Consider the following 16,562-nt stretch of genomic DNA (forward strand, 5'->3'; position numbering starts at 1 on the left):
GTAGCGTACTAGTATTATTAATATCTTCGTTGACTCGTTAGCTTGCCATGCCCAGTTTCGTGGATTTGAACATTGAAATCATCCATTTGGTCTGCCAGGACCTATTGGTCAACGATGTCCTCAACCTTCGGCTGGTGCGTGGCTTTTCGCTGCAAAACGTCCCATGAACTCTTCCCAACCAGACCTGTCGTTTTCTCGATGCCGCGACACGTTCAAAGATCGTTTGGATCCACCAGATGGAGAAGCTGGAAGCACAAAGCTCTGTCTTACCGTCAAATGCTCAAGACTATCGCTTACTCCAACCCTCCCTCCTTGAAACTCTGGTTTTGCGATTGACCTTCGTGGGGGACAAATGGCTACGTCAAGATATGACTCCGACGGCCACTTCAACGATCTCAGTCCCTGGCTCCATAACATGGCTTCATATTTTTGACGGAAGATACGTGTTCGTGGCGTTCTCCGACCGCAAAGCTAGCAGTATTGCTTGTTGGGATCTGTGGTTGTTGCAAGCTGGCTATCCCAGTGCGGCGACTGAGGCATTTCTAGTTGGACGTGTCAATACTGCTCAGGTCGAGATGCAAGAGGACGGAATTGTGCTAGCGCTTGGGCTGGACGGCGAGTAAGTGGCCTTATTTTTAGTGATTTTCTGCTCACATATAACTAGAACGCAAAGTGTTGTGGTTGTAACACTGCAAGTGCAGGAAGATACATGCAGGTTTTATGAGCTTGCACGAATTGGAAATTCATCGCACGTCCTTCTATTAGATGGCTCAATCATAGGTTGTGCCATTCGTGACGGCCTAAACGTTCCTCATTTGGTGGATTGGAGAAGTGGGACCATTCGCGAGATTCCCGCGCCGTCTGGCGGACTGGAGACACCAGGCAATGCTGTATGTCATCGTCTATCAGAGAGCAAAGCTGATCAGTCCTTAGAGCGTTCCGCATCTCCTGGCCATCTCTGGCGAAACTCTAGCTATCGTGCGCTCCGTTGGGATCGAAATATATTGGTTAACAACTGAAACCATTGTTTTTGTCCGACATATCGTGAGCTCTACCATCTGGGAAGCTGTTGCGAGTACTGCCATCGGATTTTCAGCCTTGCAACTGACGCTCATCACTCGTGTTGGTCTCGAAACTTTGGTTATTGACGACCGAGTACTTGACATGAACCTCGAAACACCCGCTCTACTTTGTATTTTTCCAGCCCCGTTGTGCGGTTGTTGTGGCCCTTCCCAGTCATGCGATTTTATCTATCACAAGGCTCCGTGGTACCATCTTTCCGTTGGCAGCTCCGGCCGTCGATGCATGTGGGTATCGGTCGGTAATGGCTCAGGAAACAATTACGCCACGCCACGTCTTATGTCAGCAAAACTCCCTTCGCCTGTCGTTGGATCTTTGGACACTACCAGTGCGGAGATAGTATCATGGCCCGTCGATTCGATGGGCGATTTTGCTCTGTGGGCGCTCCCGCGATTGCATTTTGACGAGGCCTTAGGCACTGTGGTCATCGGAAACTGTTTTGGAGAGTTGGATTTTCACAATGTGGATCAACACTTGGTACCATGCTTCTCTCTTGCTCGATACCCTTTCTGGACATCTGGGCATCTTCTAACGCAGGTTTCATCCGTTCGTACTCGAAAATTAGCTTTTCTACTCTCCTTACTTTATACAGGCCTCACCAATGGATGTCGACGCTGTCGACGCCCCGTCTCCTGTTTCACTCCACTCGCTACCTGAAATCACTGCTAAATGGTCGCAAGACTCCATTGTCCACAATATCTCATGGTCAACAGATTGGGCGCAGTATAGGAAAGCCCATTTATGGGAAGGCGCACCGTGCGACTTGGGATGGATCCTTCACGAAGCATTTGGATTTCCAGGACGAGTTATTCCCCAGGGCTATGCCAATCGATGGGATAGCGCGCATGAGCAAGCTCTTTTCTTTCGCGTTGGAAGGCGTTACTTTGTCCTGAGAGAAGGGGACGAGAACGAGTTCCACTGCGCGCCACTAGATCCAGGAGATGCAGATGACCTGTTCTTTCACCTACGGCGTAGTCCGAAATTGATCACCACAAGACGCACAGCAATCACTGCGAGACAAGCTTACATGATGAACCTATTGGCGGAGCTGGATAGCCCTGCGCCGCTGTATCGGAACCGCTGGCTGGAGATGCAGGAACGAGGTGCTTTTGTGGAGTGGAAGAATATAGATTATCAATTTATTGGCCATTACTTGGATTAGAACATACTTGTTTTGCTGCGCTTTCCGATTCGGGACCACTGCGGTAATTCTATCCTATCCTGCTCATTTTTACACTTTATCAAGTCTTTTGACCAAAACAATTGACATGCAATGTGTCACGTTGTCTCGTTTCATCACCTCGTCCTTGCCCAAACTGCGTTCAAACTTGGTTCAAACCATTACAAACAAACAAACAATGCAGATGCAGTATGCAGTGACCCCATTTGGCGTGGCTGGATACCAAGTGAGTCAAGCGCGGAACTAAAGTTTTGTCAGCTAGTTTGAGATGTCGTTGGCTCGTTGAACCCCTCACTCATGCTCAGTTTCGTTGAACTCGAACTCGAAATTATACATTGTATCTGCGAGGAATTACTGGTCAATGATGTCCTCTCTCTCCGTCAGGTGCGTGCTTATTTACAGTCTGCACAATTCTAACATCCTACAGACTTGTCGCTCATTGTATCATGCAACACATTCAAGGGTTGTTTGGATTCGATATTTGGTCGTCCTCAAAGCAAAAGGGGCTGTACTGCCCTCGTATGTGCAAGACTATCGCCTCCTCGAGTCCGACGTCCTTGAAGCCTTAGTTTTCCGGCTGACTTCGGTCGCGAACAAGTGGGCTCGCCACGATATGACTCCAATCAAGTCCGTCTCTCTGGTCGTCCCACACTCGATAACATGGCTGCGCATCGTCGATGGCCGATATGTATTTGTGGCGTATTCTGACCAAAAGGTCAGCGTTCTCGCATGCTGGGATTTCTGGTGGCTGCAATGTGGTGATATCAACCCAATCGCTCTTGCATTCCTTCCAGGTCGTGTCGATACTGCGCAAGTAGAGATGCAAGAGAATGGCGTTGTTCTAACCCTCGGACTAGATGGCAAGTACGTGTGCAAATTTCTTTTGCCTTTTTACGGCGACTAATGTCGCAACAGAAACCCCAGTGTGCTCGTAACCACACTCCAGGAACAAGAAGATGATACGTTTGCGTTCTATGAACTGGCGCGAATCGAAAAGTCGTCGCATATCCTCATGCTAAATGGCTCATTCGTTGGCTGCGCTATTCGTGACGGTATCAACATCCTTCACCTGGTTAATTGGAGAGACGGAGCTATTCGTGAGATCCCGCAGGCCGCAGCTGGGTTCTCTAACTCGGTCAGAGCGGTATGCTATGTTGCCCCTTCTCGGAGAGAGTCCAATTAATCATTTTCAGAGTGTCCCATATCTGATCACATTGTCTGGCGAGGTTCTCGTTATCGTGTACTCGGTTGGCGTCGAAATCTATCACTGTCCGCCATCATCAAACGACCCCATCGTCTTCGTTCAACATATCACGCGTTCTACTATTTGGGAAGCTGTTGCTACTCCCCTTACCCATTTGCAAGCCACACAGCTGACATTAATCACCCGCGTTGGTCTTGAAATTTTGACTATCGACGACCGAGTGCTGGACATTAACACACAAACACCGAGTCTTATTTGTGTTGCTCGAGCGCCGTTGTGTAGCTGTCGAGGTCCCACTGCCAGTGTTCCGTGCAGCTTCATCGACCACGCTGCTCGGTGGTACGGACTGTCTGTGGGTGACTCCGGCCGTCGATTCATGTGGATATCTGTGGTAGGAGAACCTGGAAAGGACTACTCACTACCATCATTTGTGTCCGCTCGACTTCCAGAAGCGTCGGGTCATGCAGAGCTTGTCTCGTGGCCCATGAATCCAAATAATGAACTAGCGCTCTGGGCACTACCCCGGTTCGATTTCGATGAGGCTCTCGGCACAGCTGTCGTCGGGAACTGTTTCGGAGAACTGGAGTTTTATGACTTGGATGAGCATTTGTTGGCATGCCTGTGGCTGTCACGATACCCCTTCTGGAGGCCTGAGCATCGGTCGACGAAGATGTTGTCGGTAAGTGTCCGCACGTTGGGTTTCTTTCCCTTACACTTTTGCTTTCTTTAGTTGGCGCCATTAGCTCTCGATGTGCCTCCTCAGCCAATTTTCGGTTCACCTGAATCGCTGCCTGACAGCACGGCCCACTGGTCCCAAGATCCTATTGTTAATGGTATCGAATGGGCCGGGAATTGGACAGGTTGTAGAACCAAACATCTTTGGCAAGGTTTGCCTTTCGACTATGCGTGGATGCTCAGGGAAGCCTTCGGAATCCCGGGTCGAGTGATTCCTCAATACTATGGCCAGCCATCCCCCGACGCGCTTGACCAGTCCGTCACCTTCCGCATTGGGAAACGCTACTTTGAGCACTGGGATGGCGACGAGAAGACATTATGTACGTTGTCACCGGCAATAAGCACACTTCGGGATTTGGAGCAGGAGCAGGAGCCGACCATCGACTGGAGAGCCCCCACAAAACTGACCGCAACTCGTCGCACGGCATTTTCCATGTGCCATGCCTACATCGATGGCTTTCACCAAGAGGTATACCACAATCCATGTCCTCGAATTCGCTGGCTGGAAATGAAGGATCGCGGGGGCTATGTGGAGTGGAACAATGTAGGTCACCCAAGATATCGTACCTATCCTGAATAAACAGAGTAAATAGATTTGATATTTGCTACACTTGATTGCTTGTCCTTCTCTTAGAATCTTCGACTCAAAACTGTTACTCGTACGCGTTGGGAATCGCTACTTTCTTAAACCGGGCGACTACCATGAGTTCCGCTCATGGCCTGTTCCCCCAAGATATCCGGAAGACGAAGAGAACGCGATCTCTAGGAAGCTCTCTACCAAGATGGTCACGACGCGTCGGACAGCCATTACGATGGCAGAAACGTACAGGCAGGAATACTGGGAGGAGCGTTCAACAAGAGGAAAAAATCGAAACCGATGGCGGAAAGAGGGGGGCACGTTCCATTGCAGGGCATCCTGGAGCGTTGTTATCATCTCGGGTTTTATTTGAACACGACTCAGACCGTATATAAGACCAGCCCAGCTCTCTTACCCAGAATCATAATTTTCTTTACCGAGTATTGTTTGAAGCTGCCCTATGTGCTAACTAACTTAGAGGTTGGTATGTTGGATGGCGAAAGGATTCATGATGACTTTCGTGTTGTAACTGGGTTATGTCATTCCTGAACATCGAGCATCCTGCCAGAAAACAAGCATACAAACACTTCCGGCCACCCCGAATCTCCTGTTGCTTTCTTGCCACGGTTCCACCCTTAGGCACGTTAAATTTGGCAGCGCGTTTCGCGTTTCAGGCACTTCCTTGTTGTTTTTTCAAGCATCCCGTCATTTGCCCAGCATTCATCACTACATTCGATGCGCCAACCACACAATTCAAGTCGAGGTTCCCTCCGGAGCGTGGAGCAAGCCTGAAAGCCTATAAAGGAACAAACTGTGGGATTTCTTGAGCTTGACCCCCGTCTATATTACCCCAAGTTGGTCTCTCCTTCATGAATGGTCTCCGTTAATAACCCAGTTTGCAGCTCTTTCATTGAACTTCCATCGAAAAGATGTCAGCCTGGGATGTTTGTATGTTCCAAATCTAGCAGCGAAGCTTCCCCCCACTAATTTATCTAGCGCTGAAAACCCTCAAAGACAAAGTTCCTGACTTGGGCTCCAATGCTGCTCTTGCCGCTGATCTGGACGAGCGAATCAAAGCCGCTGAAAGCGAGTTCGCCAGCTCCATCGTGCAGTTGATCCTCTTCGGAGATGGCACTACCCTCAACGCCTCCCTGGATCAGAACGTCGGAACTGGCGCATGCGGCAATCTCGGAAACGGCGCGTTCAAAGGCATGGTCACCGAAAATGTGGCAGGAAACACATATACGGTCAAGGTGACCGCCACAACTGCGAAGATTTTCGACTCTAATGGGGGTTTAATTTATAATGGCAAGGGGAGCGCGTCGGCAGGGATCCGGGGTAGCTGGCCGTTAACCTTCCAGTGAATCTTTTGATAACAATGTTGAATATGTTGAATAGTAAAACTCTGAGTTGCTGAGCTCGTCAAGAGCGGATGATGTGTGACTTGCATTGCATTGCAATCTGCCAACCCACAATAAGCTTTACAAGAAGAACGTTTTTCTCGTCGTTTCTAGCTCCGGCTATGATATAATATGGACGTCAGTTACCCCACACTAAATGAACAAGCAGCGCACCTTCCACTGCCACAGAAATTCGTCTGTCTGCGGTGGGACGACAGGTGTTGGCACCGGTGGTTCCAGAGGTGGCGTAGATTCCGTTATTTCTGGCTCATCTTCTTGCTCCGGCGTATCCTCCTCGCCTCCCTCCTTGTTGCCCACCTCAATCGAGAGAGGCTCGGGAGCCTTGCCAAATTGCTGGACGGCAGGTATTCCTTTGCGTAATGATCGTAGTTTGAGCGTGAACCGTGGCCCAATCTCCTGCAGCGCGACCTTCTCAGTCGAGCGGAACGCGTATCTATGATGTCGTTCAGTCAGGCCAATGAGACTTGGTGGAATAACCAGACCGATGGCGCCTAAAGAATAGAAAATCGCGCTGGTTGTGAAGTGTGACGACTTGTCGGCCCTGAAATTCAGGCAGAGGCGGGAAGAGAGTTTGGAACATCCGACCGACAGCATGACCTAGTCGGGTTACAAATCCATTGAGGACCAGTTCGGGGTCGTGTGGGGTTGCTCTGGCATGGCCCTGAAAATTATGTCAGGTACTGAATTTAAAGGCTCATTAATTAGTCAAACGCACATAGATTTGTTTTGTTAGCTGCACAGAGGTCAGTTTGAAATACGCAGTGGGTCCGTTTGGAAGATGGATGAGAGTTATAGCATCTGGTCAACAAGATTAGACCCAGTTTGAAGAAACACTGGGACACACTTGGCTTCTTTTGATCTTCATTCACCACACACATATGTTTATATCCTCTCCCTGCCGCCCAGCCCGCTATCCTCCCCATCTCGAACCCTTTGCCCTTCTTCCGACGAATGAACTCTGCTCCAGGGAATATCCCGACCAACTCGTCACAAAAGTCATATGTCGATTTGGACGCTTTGGGCGACGTTGTTATCAGAATTTTTGGCGGAGCTCTTGGGTCTGTCTCTCCAGAGAAGTAAGAAGCAAATGGGTCTGCTGCCATGTCTTCAGCTATCTGCTCTTGTGTCGAAGATGAAGATGGGTCCGCGGTAAGAAACGATGGGTCAAATTCTCGCATGTTGTCGAGTGTTCGAGGTACATTCTCCGCTAGTCGTTTCTGCCACCAGTTGAGTATTTCGAGGCGAAACCACAAGCACATACTTTTTTGGCAGCAGGATCCTCAGCCTCCAGTTTGGCTCGAGCTAGTCGTTTTTGCAGTTTATCTTGCGACTTTGCCTTCTTCGCCTTCTTGGCAATCTCCTCCCGTTTTATCTTGTTCTTGATCGTCGAGGGCTCAAATCGCGTCGACATGGCGGAAAAATGGAAGTGTGACACCTGTGACACGAAGAGCTGCTAAACGAGGAAATATTGCCCCTGAATTCGAGGAAAACGCCTTGGTTTTCACGGATAGGCAGCCTCTTGCGCTGATTAAACGAGTACTTTGAGATTATTTATTGACGCCTCCTCTCGAAATTATGTAACTACGGCGTCTATCTTTGTGAGTATAACTACGGCGTCTATCTTTGTGAGTATAAAATGACCTGACGAACAAGCTTCAGGCAACACTACTTTCAACCCTCACCATCATGCGCATTTCCCCCGCTTATCTGTTGCTAGTTGTCTGGCCCATACTTCTGCTCGTCAGCCTCCCCCGTGTTATCGCTGTTCAAATCCAGTTCCCAGTGACTTATCCAGGCTTCGGCACTAGCCTTTTTGCAGTCAGTGGCACCAGCTGGCTTTCTGACCGGTTGTCTGGACTCTTTCCGCATCGCGACAAGGCGGAGGATGAGGCAGAGTCGGATAGTTTTGATTTTTGGCGACGCACACAAGAGAAGCTGGATGGCGCAAAACGCGAGGCTCTTGAGGCCATAAACAAGGCAACGAGAGAGATCGGGACTCAAGTTAACGAGCTCAAGACAAACATAGAAGACCTCGTTCACGGTGCTTCCGTCCTGCATGAAATAGTGTCGCCCCAGCCTCAGATCTCATCTGGAGGAACAACTCAGGCCACGAATGCCGAGGTCGTAGCCAGCAATATTGCCGATGATTTGGCAGCAGCCCTAGACGTTATCACCCAAGAGTTGCAGCAGATGCTGGGCCTCCGGCCATCAAAATCCTGGCGCAAAAGTGAGTGTTTCCGGAACCTAAAAACGCGGCGGGGCATGAAGACAGAGTTAAGGCTGTATCAGTTGCGTTGGATAAGGTCGGCGACGCGCTTGTTCGCGTTTTGGAGAAGCACGGCGTCGAAACGAGTCGCATAGAGTCAGTCTGGGAGGCGATCATCCATCCAGGACTCTTCAACGGACTCATCTTAATTGGTGAGTTCAGTCAGAACCGCTGAATTTTTCACGTTTCTCACTGGGTTATAAGGTGATATTGCCGAGCAACACCCTGCCTTGCTCTCCGGGCTCCTCTTTTGGTTGGCAGTAATGTTGATACCAGAGGTATGGCTTTTCCAGCCCATCCTTCGCGTTTTTGGCTTCGGTAAGCAAGGTCCAATCAAAGGTTCGTCTTCTTGGAGTCCAGTGAAGAAGCCAGGTTGACCAATTGATCAGGCTCCGTTGCTGCTTGGGCACAACGTGTATTCTACGGCGCTACAGTTGAAAAAGAAAGCTGGTTCAGTCTTTTGCAGCAAGCGGGTATGACGGTGGGGCGAAAGATTTTTAAGTGGTCCTGCTTTGGGTCCAGAAAGTGACGGAGATGGGTCTGATATATAGTATTGTTCTTTTGAAGGAAATTGTTGTGATTTTGAGCAAGTTGTGTAGTGTGACGGAATCGGAAGTGATGCCATCACGGACCCTCGACCTTATGTAACCTCTGCAAGTTCTGTTGTCGCAAATAAACACCCACCGTCATAACAACCTCGCACTCTGCCAGTCACCTGGATTTCACTGACAACTTGACCCCGAGTCCTTCCTTTACTGTCCATTTCCTTCTCCTTTGGACAACCCACCCGGCACATATCTAGCCAACTCAAGGAACTTCAATGGAGACCAGCCCCGAAGGTTCGCGTCCCATCCCAGTATGGAGCAGACGGTATAGTAGGTTTACTAGTTTCGCCGATATGGAAACGATTTACTTATGCGTCCGTGTCTACTAGGAGAGATGAACAAAATCCCGACAAACGAAGCTAAAGGCGACTCAAGCTGTCCCAAGCGAACAGCAACACGCTCTATCTTCCTAGGTTACACCTGCCACCCGACACGTCGCTCCCACTACTTCCTTTTCATCCCCTTCCTCTCTGACGATGCACACACCGGCAAACTTATCAACGTGTCGGGAAATCCATGGAACAGCGACTTCGCGCTTGAGATCAAAACCGGGTTCGACCGCGGAACCGTGCAGCACGCCTACGCAACCGCTCCTCTTGGCTCGCTCGCAAAGACTTCGCACTACCTGTACCTTGGTCAAATCTCCGCGGCTGATTTCGTCGACGAGGGGTCATATAATATTCGCAATGAGCCGAATGCTCGCGACCGCATCGAGTGCCTCGCTGGTCGCATTCCTCTTCCGTACCGTGCACCAAATGCAACGCCAGAAGATCCAGACGACCCTATTTGGCTTGCAACACATCCGAGGTTTGAAAGGTGTCAGGAGTGGACGAATCGTCTGGTGAAAGCGTTGGTTGACGAAGGTATTATTGCTGACGGAGACGCTGCGTTAAGCGCCATGGAATGCGCCCATAGAGTGGGTTCTTGTGTGGAATGCAAGGCCCAGGAAACATAAGTCGAGGTACAATCATCGTCAATGCGGCACAATTTACTAATTAACAGTAATTCTTCAGACTACATGTAATCACTATAGTACAAAAATCACTTCATTACTCGTCTAGTTGGTCTCTTAATCAAACAGTTCCTATTTTTATTTCCATTTACTCAACGCCTGAGCCCAAATCGGGCAATTTTTGATAATCGACGCGAAAGCCTCTGTCCTGATTTAACCAAGAATAGCGACCTCAGTAGTCGTCCCAAGGCCGCGCCACCCAGTCTTTGCCCCAGTTACTTGTGATGTCTCTCGTGGCATGCCCGTGAGGACTTTGGCAATGAAGTTGGAGTCTGTCAGAGGGGATAGGTCGTCCCTTCGTGTAAGCGCCTATAATTATTAAGGAGCAGCTTTCGCAAGGATCAAATGCAACGCACGCCTTTTATTTTGCTATACTCTGCCTCCCAACCACTTGATTCCCTTACCACCAGCGGAACACCAGTTCCGAACTCGTGGAAGACCCTTGTGTCTCTTATCCTGAACAGCACTCCATCCACCCTCAGCGTAAACCTCGCCAGTACGAAAAAACATGTCGGCATGACCCGTACTCTGATCAGCAGGTGTGCAGCGCCATTATCGTGCAGCTCGTCTTCGAAAAGTGGGACTTCGGCGTAGAATAAGATTGGGTCTGGCCGGGAGAGTGTCGCAAGTGGTATAGCGTGTGATGAGTCATTCGAATCGGCTGGAGCCCATTGCCATTCACGAGGCTCCTCAATTGCAACAGGTGTCGTAGAGCGCGATCCTGCTTCAGATAGAGTTTCTTCTGTTTCTGGAGTCCAAACTCTTGGATGGCCGGCATAAGTTGTTGTGTAAGTCCAATCGTATGGCTTCGTGGGCACCGTTTTCGGCATCGGGAGTGTCGAAGATGAGTCTGTCCTGTTTGTTGTTTTGTGGGAAATGAGGAAAGAAGAAGAAGAAAAGATCTCGCACCTGCTCTTTAGCCAAGCCTCAGAATGCTCAACCTTCACGCCGCCATCGCCCTCCCTCAACTCTCCATTTCTTACTTCCCTCAGCGCATCCAACGTCGCAAACTCGAGGCCCCACCTCGACGGCTTATGCTCCATCTTCAAAAAGTTGCTGCCAAATGTCATTTCAGGCAGTGGAATGCCGAGTGCTGCGTGTAGCGCATCGCAATCACGCGAATTGGAGATGGGGTTCGTCGAAACGGTGATTATCCAGTCAAAGATCTCTATAGCGCGTGTTGTGGGCGATTCGAGCAGTCTGTGGACCGGGACTGCTACAGCGGAGTCCATTGTGACTGGTGTGGTCATCGTGGTTTGTTTGGTCCAAAAAAGACACGGCTGTGACAAAAATTGTTCAAACAAACCAGTAAAGATAATTGAGACACAAAACGACACAACCAAGTGGATACAGATATATAGACTACATTCCTGATTTTTTTGTGTTATAAAGATGACCAGTTTGAACCAAGTAAAAGGTTTTTAGAGAGGTGCCTCTGTCTCGCCCGCAGAAGATCCAGGAGTAGGATATGACCCCGACCCGGCTTCTGCAACAGTGGAGGCAGGCTGCGCTACGGGCCCAGCTGCTTCATCGTCATCGTCTGATGTAGTCCTGGAATCATGGCCAAACAAAAGTGATTCTGGAGGTCGAACTCCGCCTCTTCGAAGCCGTGGACGCGACTGGGACTCGGGGATGAGGGATGGGGACGGGTATGAATAAAATGTGGTAGTAGGGGGCTCCGAGTCAGCGAAGAAGCTGGGGAAAGACAGTGGCTCTGGGACACCTTCTAGCTCTGGAGTACTGGTGGTACTGCTCCCCTCATTGACACGAATACGGGAGGCCGGCGGTGCTTCAACCCACTGCAAGCTTTGGTGTCGACGGGACCCGGTTGACGGAAAGAAACGTCGAGCTGTTCGAGAACTGCTTGCCGATGGAGGCGAAGCGTGTAGATCGCTGTCACGAGCAACGGAACGACGATGGGCGGTGAAACTGTTGAAATCCGCCCCGCGAGAACGGTTAAGACGACGAAGGGATGGTGGACGATTATGTCTGTTCCATAGCCGATCCGCATCAGTCAGAGAGAACAAACTTGGGGGAGAATTAGAAGCGGGGGGCGTTGCTATGTCATCAGACAAAGGCGGCGTTGGAGCAGTAGCAGTGGTCCTTCGTCGAGCCCAGCGTTGTGAATATGCGTCGAATAGTTCATCGTTCACGCGAATGCCTTCGGGTAGCGGGTCAGGTGAAGCCAACTCATCCTCCTCCTCCAAGTCCATTTCCTGTGGAGGTGCAGACAAATATTCAGACATTCGTCGCCGGACGGTGGTGCGTTGCTCGCGCTCTTGGTAGACACGAAGGGGAGTCGATAACATTCGCAGATTTTTTGCTGTTTGGTCCGCAATGAGTCGTCGGTCGCTCGGATTACTTCGCGAACGGCGGGCAGCCATTTCCTACAATTCACAGGTCAAGTAAAACACGACAGACTACCATTGAAGTGTACCTGGACAAGAATATCAATGATAGTCGTCGTGAAGGAGTCACCGAGATCCAGATCTTCCACGAAATGTTTGTAGCTACACCCCGCAATCGTTCAGAAAAGGCAACTGTCCAAAAACAGCGTACCTGATCAACTCTGACTTTTCCTCCAACTTCGCGCGCTTGATCGCGCCCCCGCTATCTCAAATCTTTTGAGTTCGTGCTGACGACAAGCTTCTGACACCTACACGAGGCCCTTGAGTTTGGCGGTGAGGACGGTGTCTTGGTACTCGTTTGTCCTATACATAGGACGCAGAATGAGCGAAAAGAGTGGTGCGAAGAGGATTGGATGCTTACCATCGTCCCATAGTGATTTTCGGCGTCGTGGTTGAGAGGAAGCTCGTCGTTGCTGTGTCGGCCGTCTTTGTCAATACGTGACCCGATAAGTCACAATAATTGCCATTTTTGGGTGATTATTCTCAGCGTATTCTCACCCAACTCCGTTGCCCGAAGACAAGTTCAGCGCTCAGGTTCGCAAGCTTCGACGACATTAGACACTATCAGGGAACCAACCATAACTCCCCAAATCGACTTTCAACTCCCCACCACGACCTGCGGTCACAACAACACCTTCAGCCTCTAAGGCATCGCCCTGCCTCCTTGCGCCATCTGTTCCAGGACCACGGGAAGAAATAGCACCAGAAGAAGATATCACGCGATGCCATGGTACCGGTGGTGTCGTTCCCGGAGTCAGAAATTTGAGTGCTAATGACCAAGTAAGTCATTAGCTGGTGGATGGAATGCACATAACCTTTCTGGCAAGAACTTTTACTTACCTTGTCCAACATGTCGTGAGTGGTTTGGCATGCCAAGGAGCCTGGCGATGTGGCCTTCAATCTGTTTGTCCGGCTTATATCTTCCACACATTACATAACGCGTACCGTAACTAGTCACTTTTTGTGCTGGAATTTGACGAACGGTTTCATACACTGCTGCATGGAATTCTGCGCTATCCATCGCTGAGATATTATTTTACCGTGCGGTGTTTGTTATGTATGGACGAAAGAAAGAATCGCAAGATATCACAATTGTGACACGACAAGTTTAACAATCATAGCGACTGAATCTGGATCAACAAGTACTTGTGTACTGCATTCTAACTGGAAGTCAAAGTAAAGACCAATCGTTGGATACCCCAAATTTTCCCATTCCACATAAGTAGCCCCCTCGCTCTTTTCGTACCAACCATCGATCTCGACGGGGACTTCGTTCAATTGGTAAGGTGAGATCTCGTCGCATGATTATGTCAATACTTAACTTCACCGTCCAGATTCGATTCAAGGCCTTCGACGCCATTGGACAGTTGTGATCGACGTCGACCATCATAGTGCGCTCTGCCCAAAACTGGACTCACCGATATAAAAAGTAGTCCAACAATGACCAGTCGTTTGTTAGACTCCAGGGTGTTTATCCCATATTACAGTATCCTGCATATTGTATGCTAGATGGAGTAAAAATACAAGGAATCCTTTGTCTGTAAAACTCTAGCGTCTGCGGACCATGAATCTATAGGTGGAGTATGCTCCAATAACAGCAAAAGCGACCAGGCCTGCAATGATGGACAGGAACCAGGCATATCCGGGTACATCTTGTCCAGGGACATGGACGTTCATACCCCACAAACCTGTAAGTGGCCTCAGATGACGCAGTTGCACGAAAAAAAAAAGAGACTACTAACCCGTTACGAGGTTCATAGGGATGAGCACCGTACCCAACGCCGTCAGTTTCGACAGAACATCGTTGATTTGATTGTTCGCCTCGGTCATCTCAATCGAAATTTGCGCCAGGTAGTTCGAATGCGAGCGCGAGAGAATCTTTTCGTAGTGGTTGAGATTCTGAGTCATAGTGATGAGATGGTCTTGGATATCGGAAAGATAAAGACCCTTGGAATGTGATTAGCGGTGCTTCAGGGTGAAAAAACTTCGCCTCACAATATCCGAAGTCGGCGCAACTCTCCAGTGCTCATTGCAGCGTTTTGCCAGACCTTTGACGACATCTGCCTTGTTGCCCATCAGTCGCAACAACCCCATGACTTTCTTCCTGCATGTCCCGATCCTTCTCAACATATCACCCGTCTCCGCCTCCCTTAGAATCAACACCAACTCGTCAATGCTGTCGACCTCATACTCGATGCCTTGAATCAGAGGCCCAAATGCATCGGTAATGTCGTCGATAAGTGCATACGAAATCCAGTCGGAAGTGACGCTGATGTAGTCTCGGAGTTGCTTGATTCGGCGTCGGACATTCTGCGGATGAGGTGTAGGCCGGAAGTGGAAAGACAGTGTGCCCTCGCGGAACACAATAATGTACATGTTGAGCGGCTCCAGATGTGTTGGGCTGTAGGGATCTTGATCGAACGAACGGAAACAGACAAAGTAATAGTGCCGGAAAAGCTCAATCTTTTCGCGCGTTTCTTCCATTTGGATGTCTTCGGTTGTCAGCGGGTGAATAGAGAACACCTATAGCTCTAAATCTTGATGTTGAGAAGACAAGGCCTTAGCGACGAACCTTGGTCAACATCTTCATCTCTTCATCGGTCGGACTCTGAATATCAAGCCACCATGTTCCTCCCTCCGTGTCGTTTGCACTGTGTCGCGGATGTTCGCCCGAAGGCTTGTAGTTCGAGAATCGTGCTGATTTGTCGCCAACGAGCGGATTTGGGCCCGGCCGGGTTGGCCGTGAAGGATTTTCCGAGGGAGAAATACCAGCGAATAATTGACTGAACGACTGGCCTTCTGCAGGGAGCTCGCTCAAACTCCGTGCGTGGACAGTCGCTGATAAAGAGTTGGAGTAAAAGGAGAACCGGTAAGGCCTGTCGTGTCCGGAATGCAGAATTCCGGGAATACCAGTTGTTGTATGTGCAGCGGGAACTCCGTCCAAACCGAAAGGTGGTGGGTCGCCGCCGGTGCCTTCAAACAACGCCAGTTTACGACCACCACTCTTGCGTTTATGTCGTGGACGGGGGTTACTATGGCTCAACTTCCGCCGGGGTCCATCAGAAGGACCTGCTTCAGCATCTTCGGCTATAGCGGCGGTATCTTCGTTGTTTGGTGCAACAGTTCGAGCGCGAAAGGCATTCAGGGAAAATTTGGGGGCAGCGGCGTCGAGTCTGATTTTTTCTGCGGCAGAGAATTCTTCCAAAGGCCCAAAGTCAAATTCTGGATCAGAAGCATTGGGTTGGTAGGTAGGTAGACCGCCAAATAGCTGGGGCGGAGGATTGAGCTGCGTCTCTTTGGCCAGCATCGTTGGATCGTGGGCGGACATATGGTTGATTTCCACGAACGTTGGAGTTGGCGTCGGCGCGTCTGGCCGCCCTTCGAATTCTGGGTGACCTTGGGCAATCTCCAGATCGTGTTGTTCAAGGGTAGAGAGGGGCGCAAATGTCGCTTCAGGAGAAGAGTCGATGGGGGAGCCCTCTCGGCGAGCACGGGAAAGTTGCATGGCCATGTCCACGTCCATGGTTCGCTGGCGTTCCCTAACCTCAGGGTTATTCGGGTCAAAAGAACGGGCTAGCGTTGGGGAATGTCGAGAGCGAGCGATCTCATCGCTGTTGGCGCTAGTTCTGCGACGGAGAGGCGAGGGCCCGCTAATGGAAATAGGAGAGCTGGAAATTGCATGCTCGTCCTCCTCTTGGAGCAAACTCATTGTTGAGGTCGAAGAGAAGGGGAGTGCAGAGGAAACGAAGTGCGTCGGGGGGCGTGGCGTTCACCACCGACGCTCACACAAAGTAATAACTTGAATGCCCTGTTAGTTTCCGAGAAGGAGACTAAGGCTTTGCAAGGCTTTAGCGCTGAGCTCTGGTCGTCTCTTAATCTCTTAACAGGTGCCCATAGCTAAAAAACAAGACACGCACTACACAGCCAGTTCCACAGCTTCTAGCTCTCCGAGATCGCTCTGTTCGGAGTTCTTGCTGTAAAAATCCGGTCTGGTCTTGAGGGGAATGGGTCAAGTTGGAGCTCCTTCAAGTCCTTGAAAAAAATGATGTCAGAGCCAAGGAATCGATGTAAAAC

At 50.0% G+C, this 16,562-nt stretch overlaps 8 protein-coding genes across 8 annotated transcripts; 3 read left to right on the forward strand and 5 right to left on the reverse strand.

Annotated features, from left to right (window-relative positions):
* Positions 1 to 47: 47 nt before the first annotated feature.
* MIND_00770300 (uncharacterized protein) lies at positions 48 to 4,779 on the forward strand (the record flags this gene model as incomplete). Its single annotated transcript, XM_037364395.1, has 12 exons — positions 48 to 134; positions 183 to 619; positions 665 to 890; positions 934 to 1,626; positions 1,673 to 2,183; positions 2,566 to 2,644; positions 2,688 to 2,779; positions 2,830 to 3,124; positions 3,176 to 3,404; positions 3,454 to 4,143; positions 4,195 to 4,297; positions 4,352 to 4,779. The coding sequence occupies 12 exons, from the start codon at positions 48 to 50 to the stop codon at positions 4,777 to 4,779; spliced, it is 3,870 nt and encodes a 1,289-aa protein (XP_037220039.1).
* A 926-nt stretch (positions 4,780 to 5,705) lies between these two features.
* MIND_00770400 (uncharacterized protein) lies at positions 5,706 to 6,140 on the forward strand (the record flags this gene model as incomplete). Its single annotated transcript, XM_037364396.1, has 2 exons — positions 5,706 to 5,724; positions 5,773 to 6,140. 2 exons carry the CDS (start codon positions 5,706 to 5,708, stop codon positions 6,138 to 6,140), a joined length of 387 nt encoding a protein of 128 aa, XP_037220040.1.
* A 117-nt stretch (positions 6,141 to 6,257) lies between these two features.
* Positions 6,258 to 7,608, reverse strand: MIND_00770500 (Brix domain-containing protein; the record flags this gene model as incomplete). The annotated part of the gene is made up of 6 exons (XM_037364397.1): positions 6,258 to 6,296; positions 6,351 to 6,630; positions 6,680 to 6,858; positions 6,913 to 6,995; positions 7,042 to 7,414; positions 7,459 to 7,608. 6 exons carry the CDS (start codon positions 7,606 to 7,608, stop codon positions 6,258 to 6,260), a joined length of 1,104 nt encoding a protein of 367 aa, XP_037220041.1.
* Positions 7,609 to 7,883: 275 nt separating this feature from the next.
* MIND_00770600 (uncharacterized protein) lies at positions 7,884 to 9,983 on the forward strand (the record flags this gene model as incomplete). Its single annotated transcript, XM_037364398.1, has 7 exons — positions 7,884 to 8,424; positions 8,487 to 8,615; positions 8,668 to 8,802; positions 8,853 to 8,944; positions 9,266 to 9,338; positions 9,398 to 9,909; positions 9,963 to 9,983. 7 exons carry the CDS (start codon positions 7,884 to 7,886, stop codon positions 9,981 to 9,983), a joined length of 1,503 nt encoding a protein of 500 aa, XP_037220042.1.
* Positions 9,984 to 10,233: 250 nt separating this feature from the next.
* On the reverse strand, positions 10,234 to 11,330 carry MIND_00770700 (uncharacterized protein; the record flags this gene model as incomplete). Its single annotated transcript, XM_037364399.1, has 3 exons — positions 10,234 to 10,389; positions 10,437 to 10,935; positions 10,990 to 11,330. 3 exons carry the CDS (start codon positions 11,328 to 11,330, stop codon positions 10,234 to 10,236), a joined length of 996 nt encoding a protein of 331 aa, XP_037220043.1.
* Positions 11,331 to 11,501: 171 nt separating this feature from the next.
* MIND_00770800 (uncharacterized protein) lies at positions 11,502 to 12,902 on the reverse strand (the record flags this gene model as incomplete). Its single annotated transcript, XM_037364400.1, has 5 exons — positions 12,850 to 12,902; positions 12,741 to 12,791; positions 12,640 to 12,690; positions 12,518 to 12,590; positions 11,502 to 12,467 (listed from the first exon to the last, which is right to left on the reverse strand). Exons 1-5 carry the CDS (start codon positions 12,858 to 12,860, stop codon positions 11,502 to 11,504), a joined length of 1,152 nt encoding a protein of 383 aa, XP_037220044.1. The 5' UTR covers positions 12,861 to 12,902.
* Positions 12,903 to 13,042: 140 nt separating this feature from the next.
* MIND_00770900 (MGMT family protein) lies at positions 13,043 to 13,509 on the reverse strand (the record flags this gene model as incomplete). The annotated part of the gene is made up of 3 exons (XM_037364401.1): positions 13,043 to 13,257; positions 13,329 to 13,382; positions 13,434 to 13,509. The coding sequence occupies 3 exons, from the start codon at positions 13,507 to 13,509 to the stop codon at positions 13,043 to 13,045; spliced, it is 345 nt and encodes a 114-aa protein (XP_037220045.1).
* A 527-nt stretch (positions 13,510 to 14,036) lies between these two features.
* Positions 14,037 to 16,197, reverse strand: MIND_00771000 (uncharacterized protein; the record flags this gene model as incomplete). Its single annotated transcript, XM_037364402.1, has 4 exons — positions 14,037 to 14,176; positions 14,231 to 14,435; positions 14,484 to 15,011; positions 15,061 to 16,197. The coding sequence occupies 4 exons, from the start codon at positions 16,195 to 16,197 to the stop codon at positions 14,037 to 14,039; spliced, it is 2,010 nt and encodes a 669-aa protein (XP_037220046.1).
* Positions 16,198 to 16,562: the final 365 nt, after the last annotated feature.

This window comes from Mycena indigotica, assembly GCF_014461135.1.
Source record: "Mycena indigotica strain 171206Taipei chromosome Unknown Mind.scaff0006, whole genome shotgun sequence".
In the NCBI taxonomy this organism is placed as follows: Eukaryota; Fungi; Basidiomycota; class Agaricomycetes; order Agaricales; family Mycenaceae; genus Mycena; species Mycena indigotica.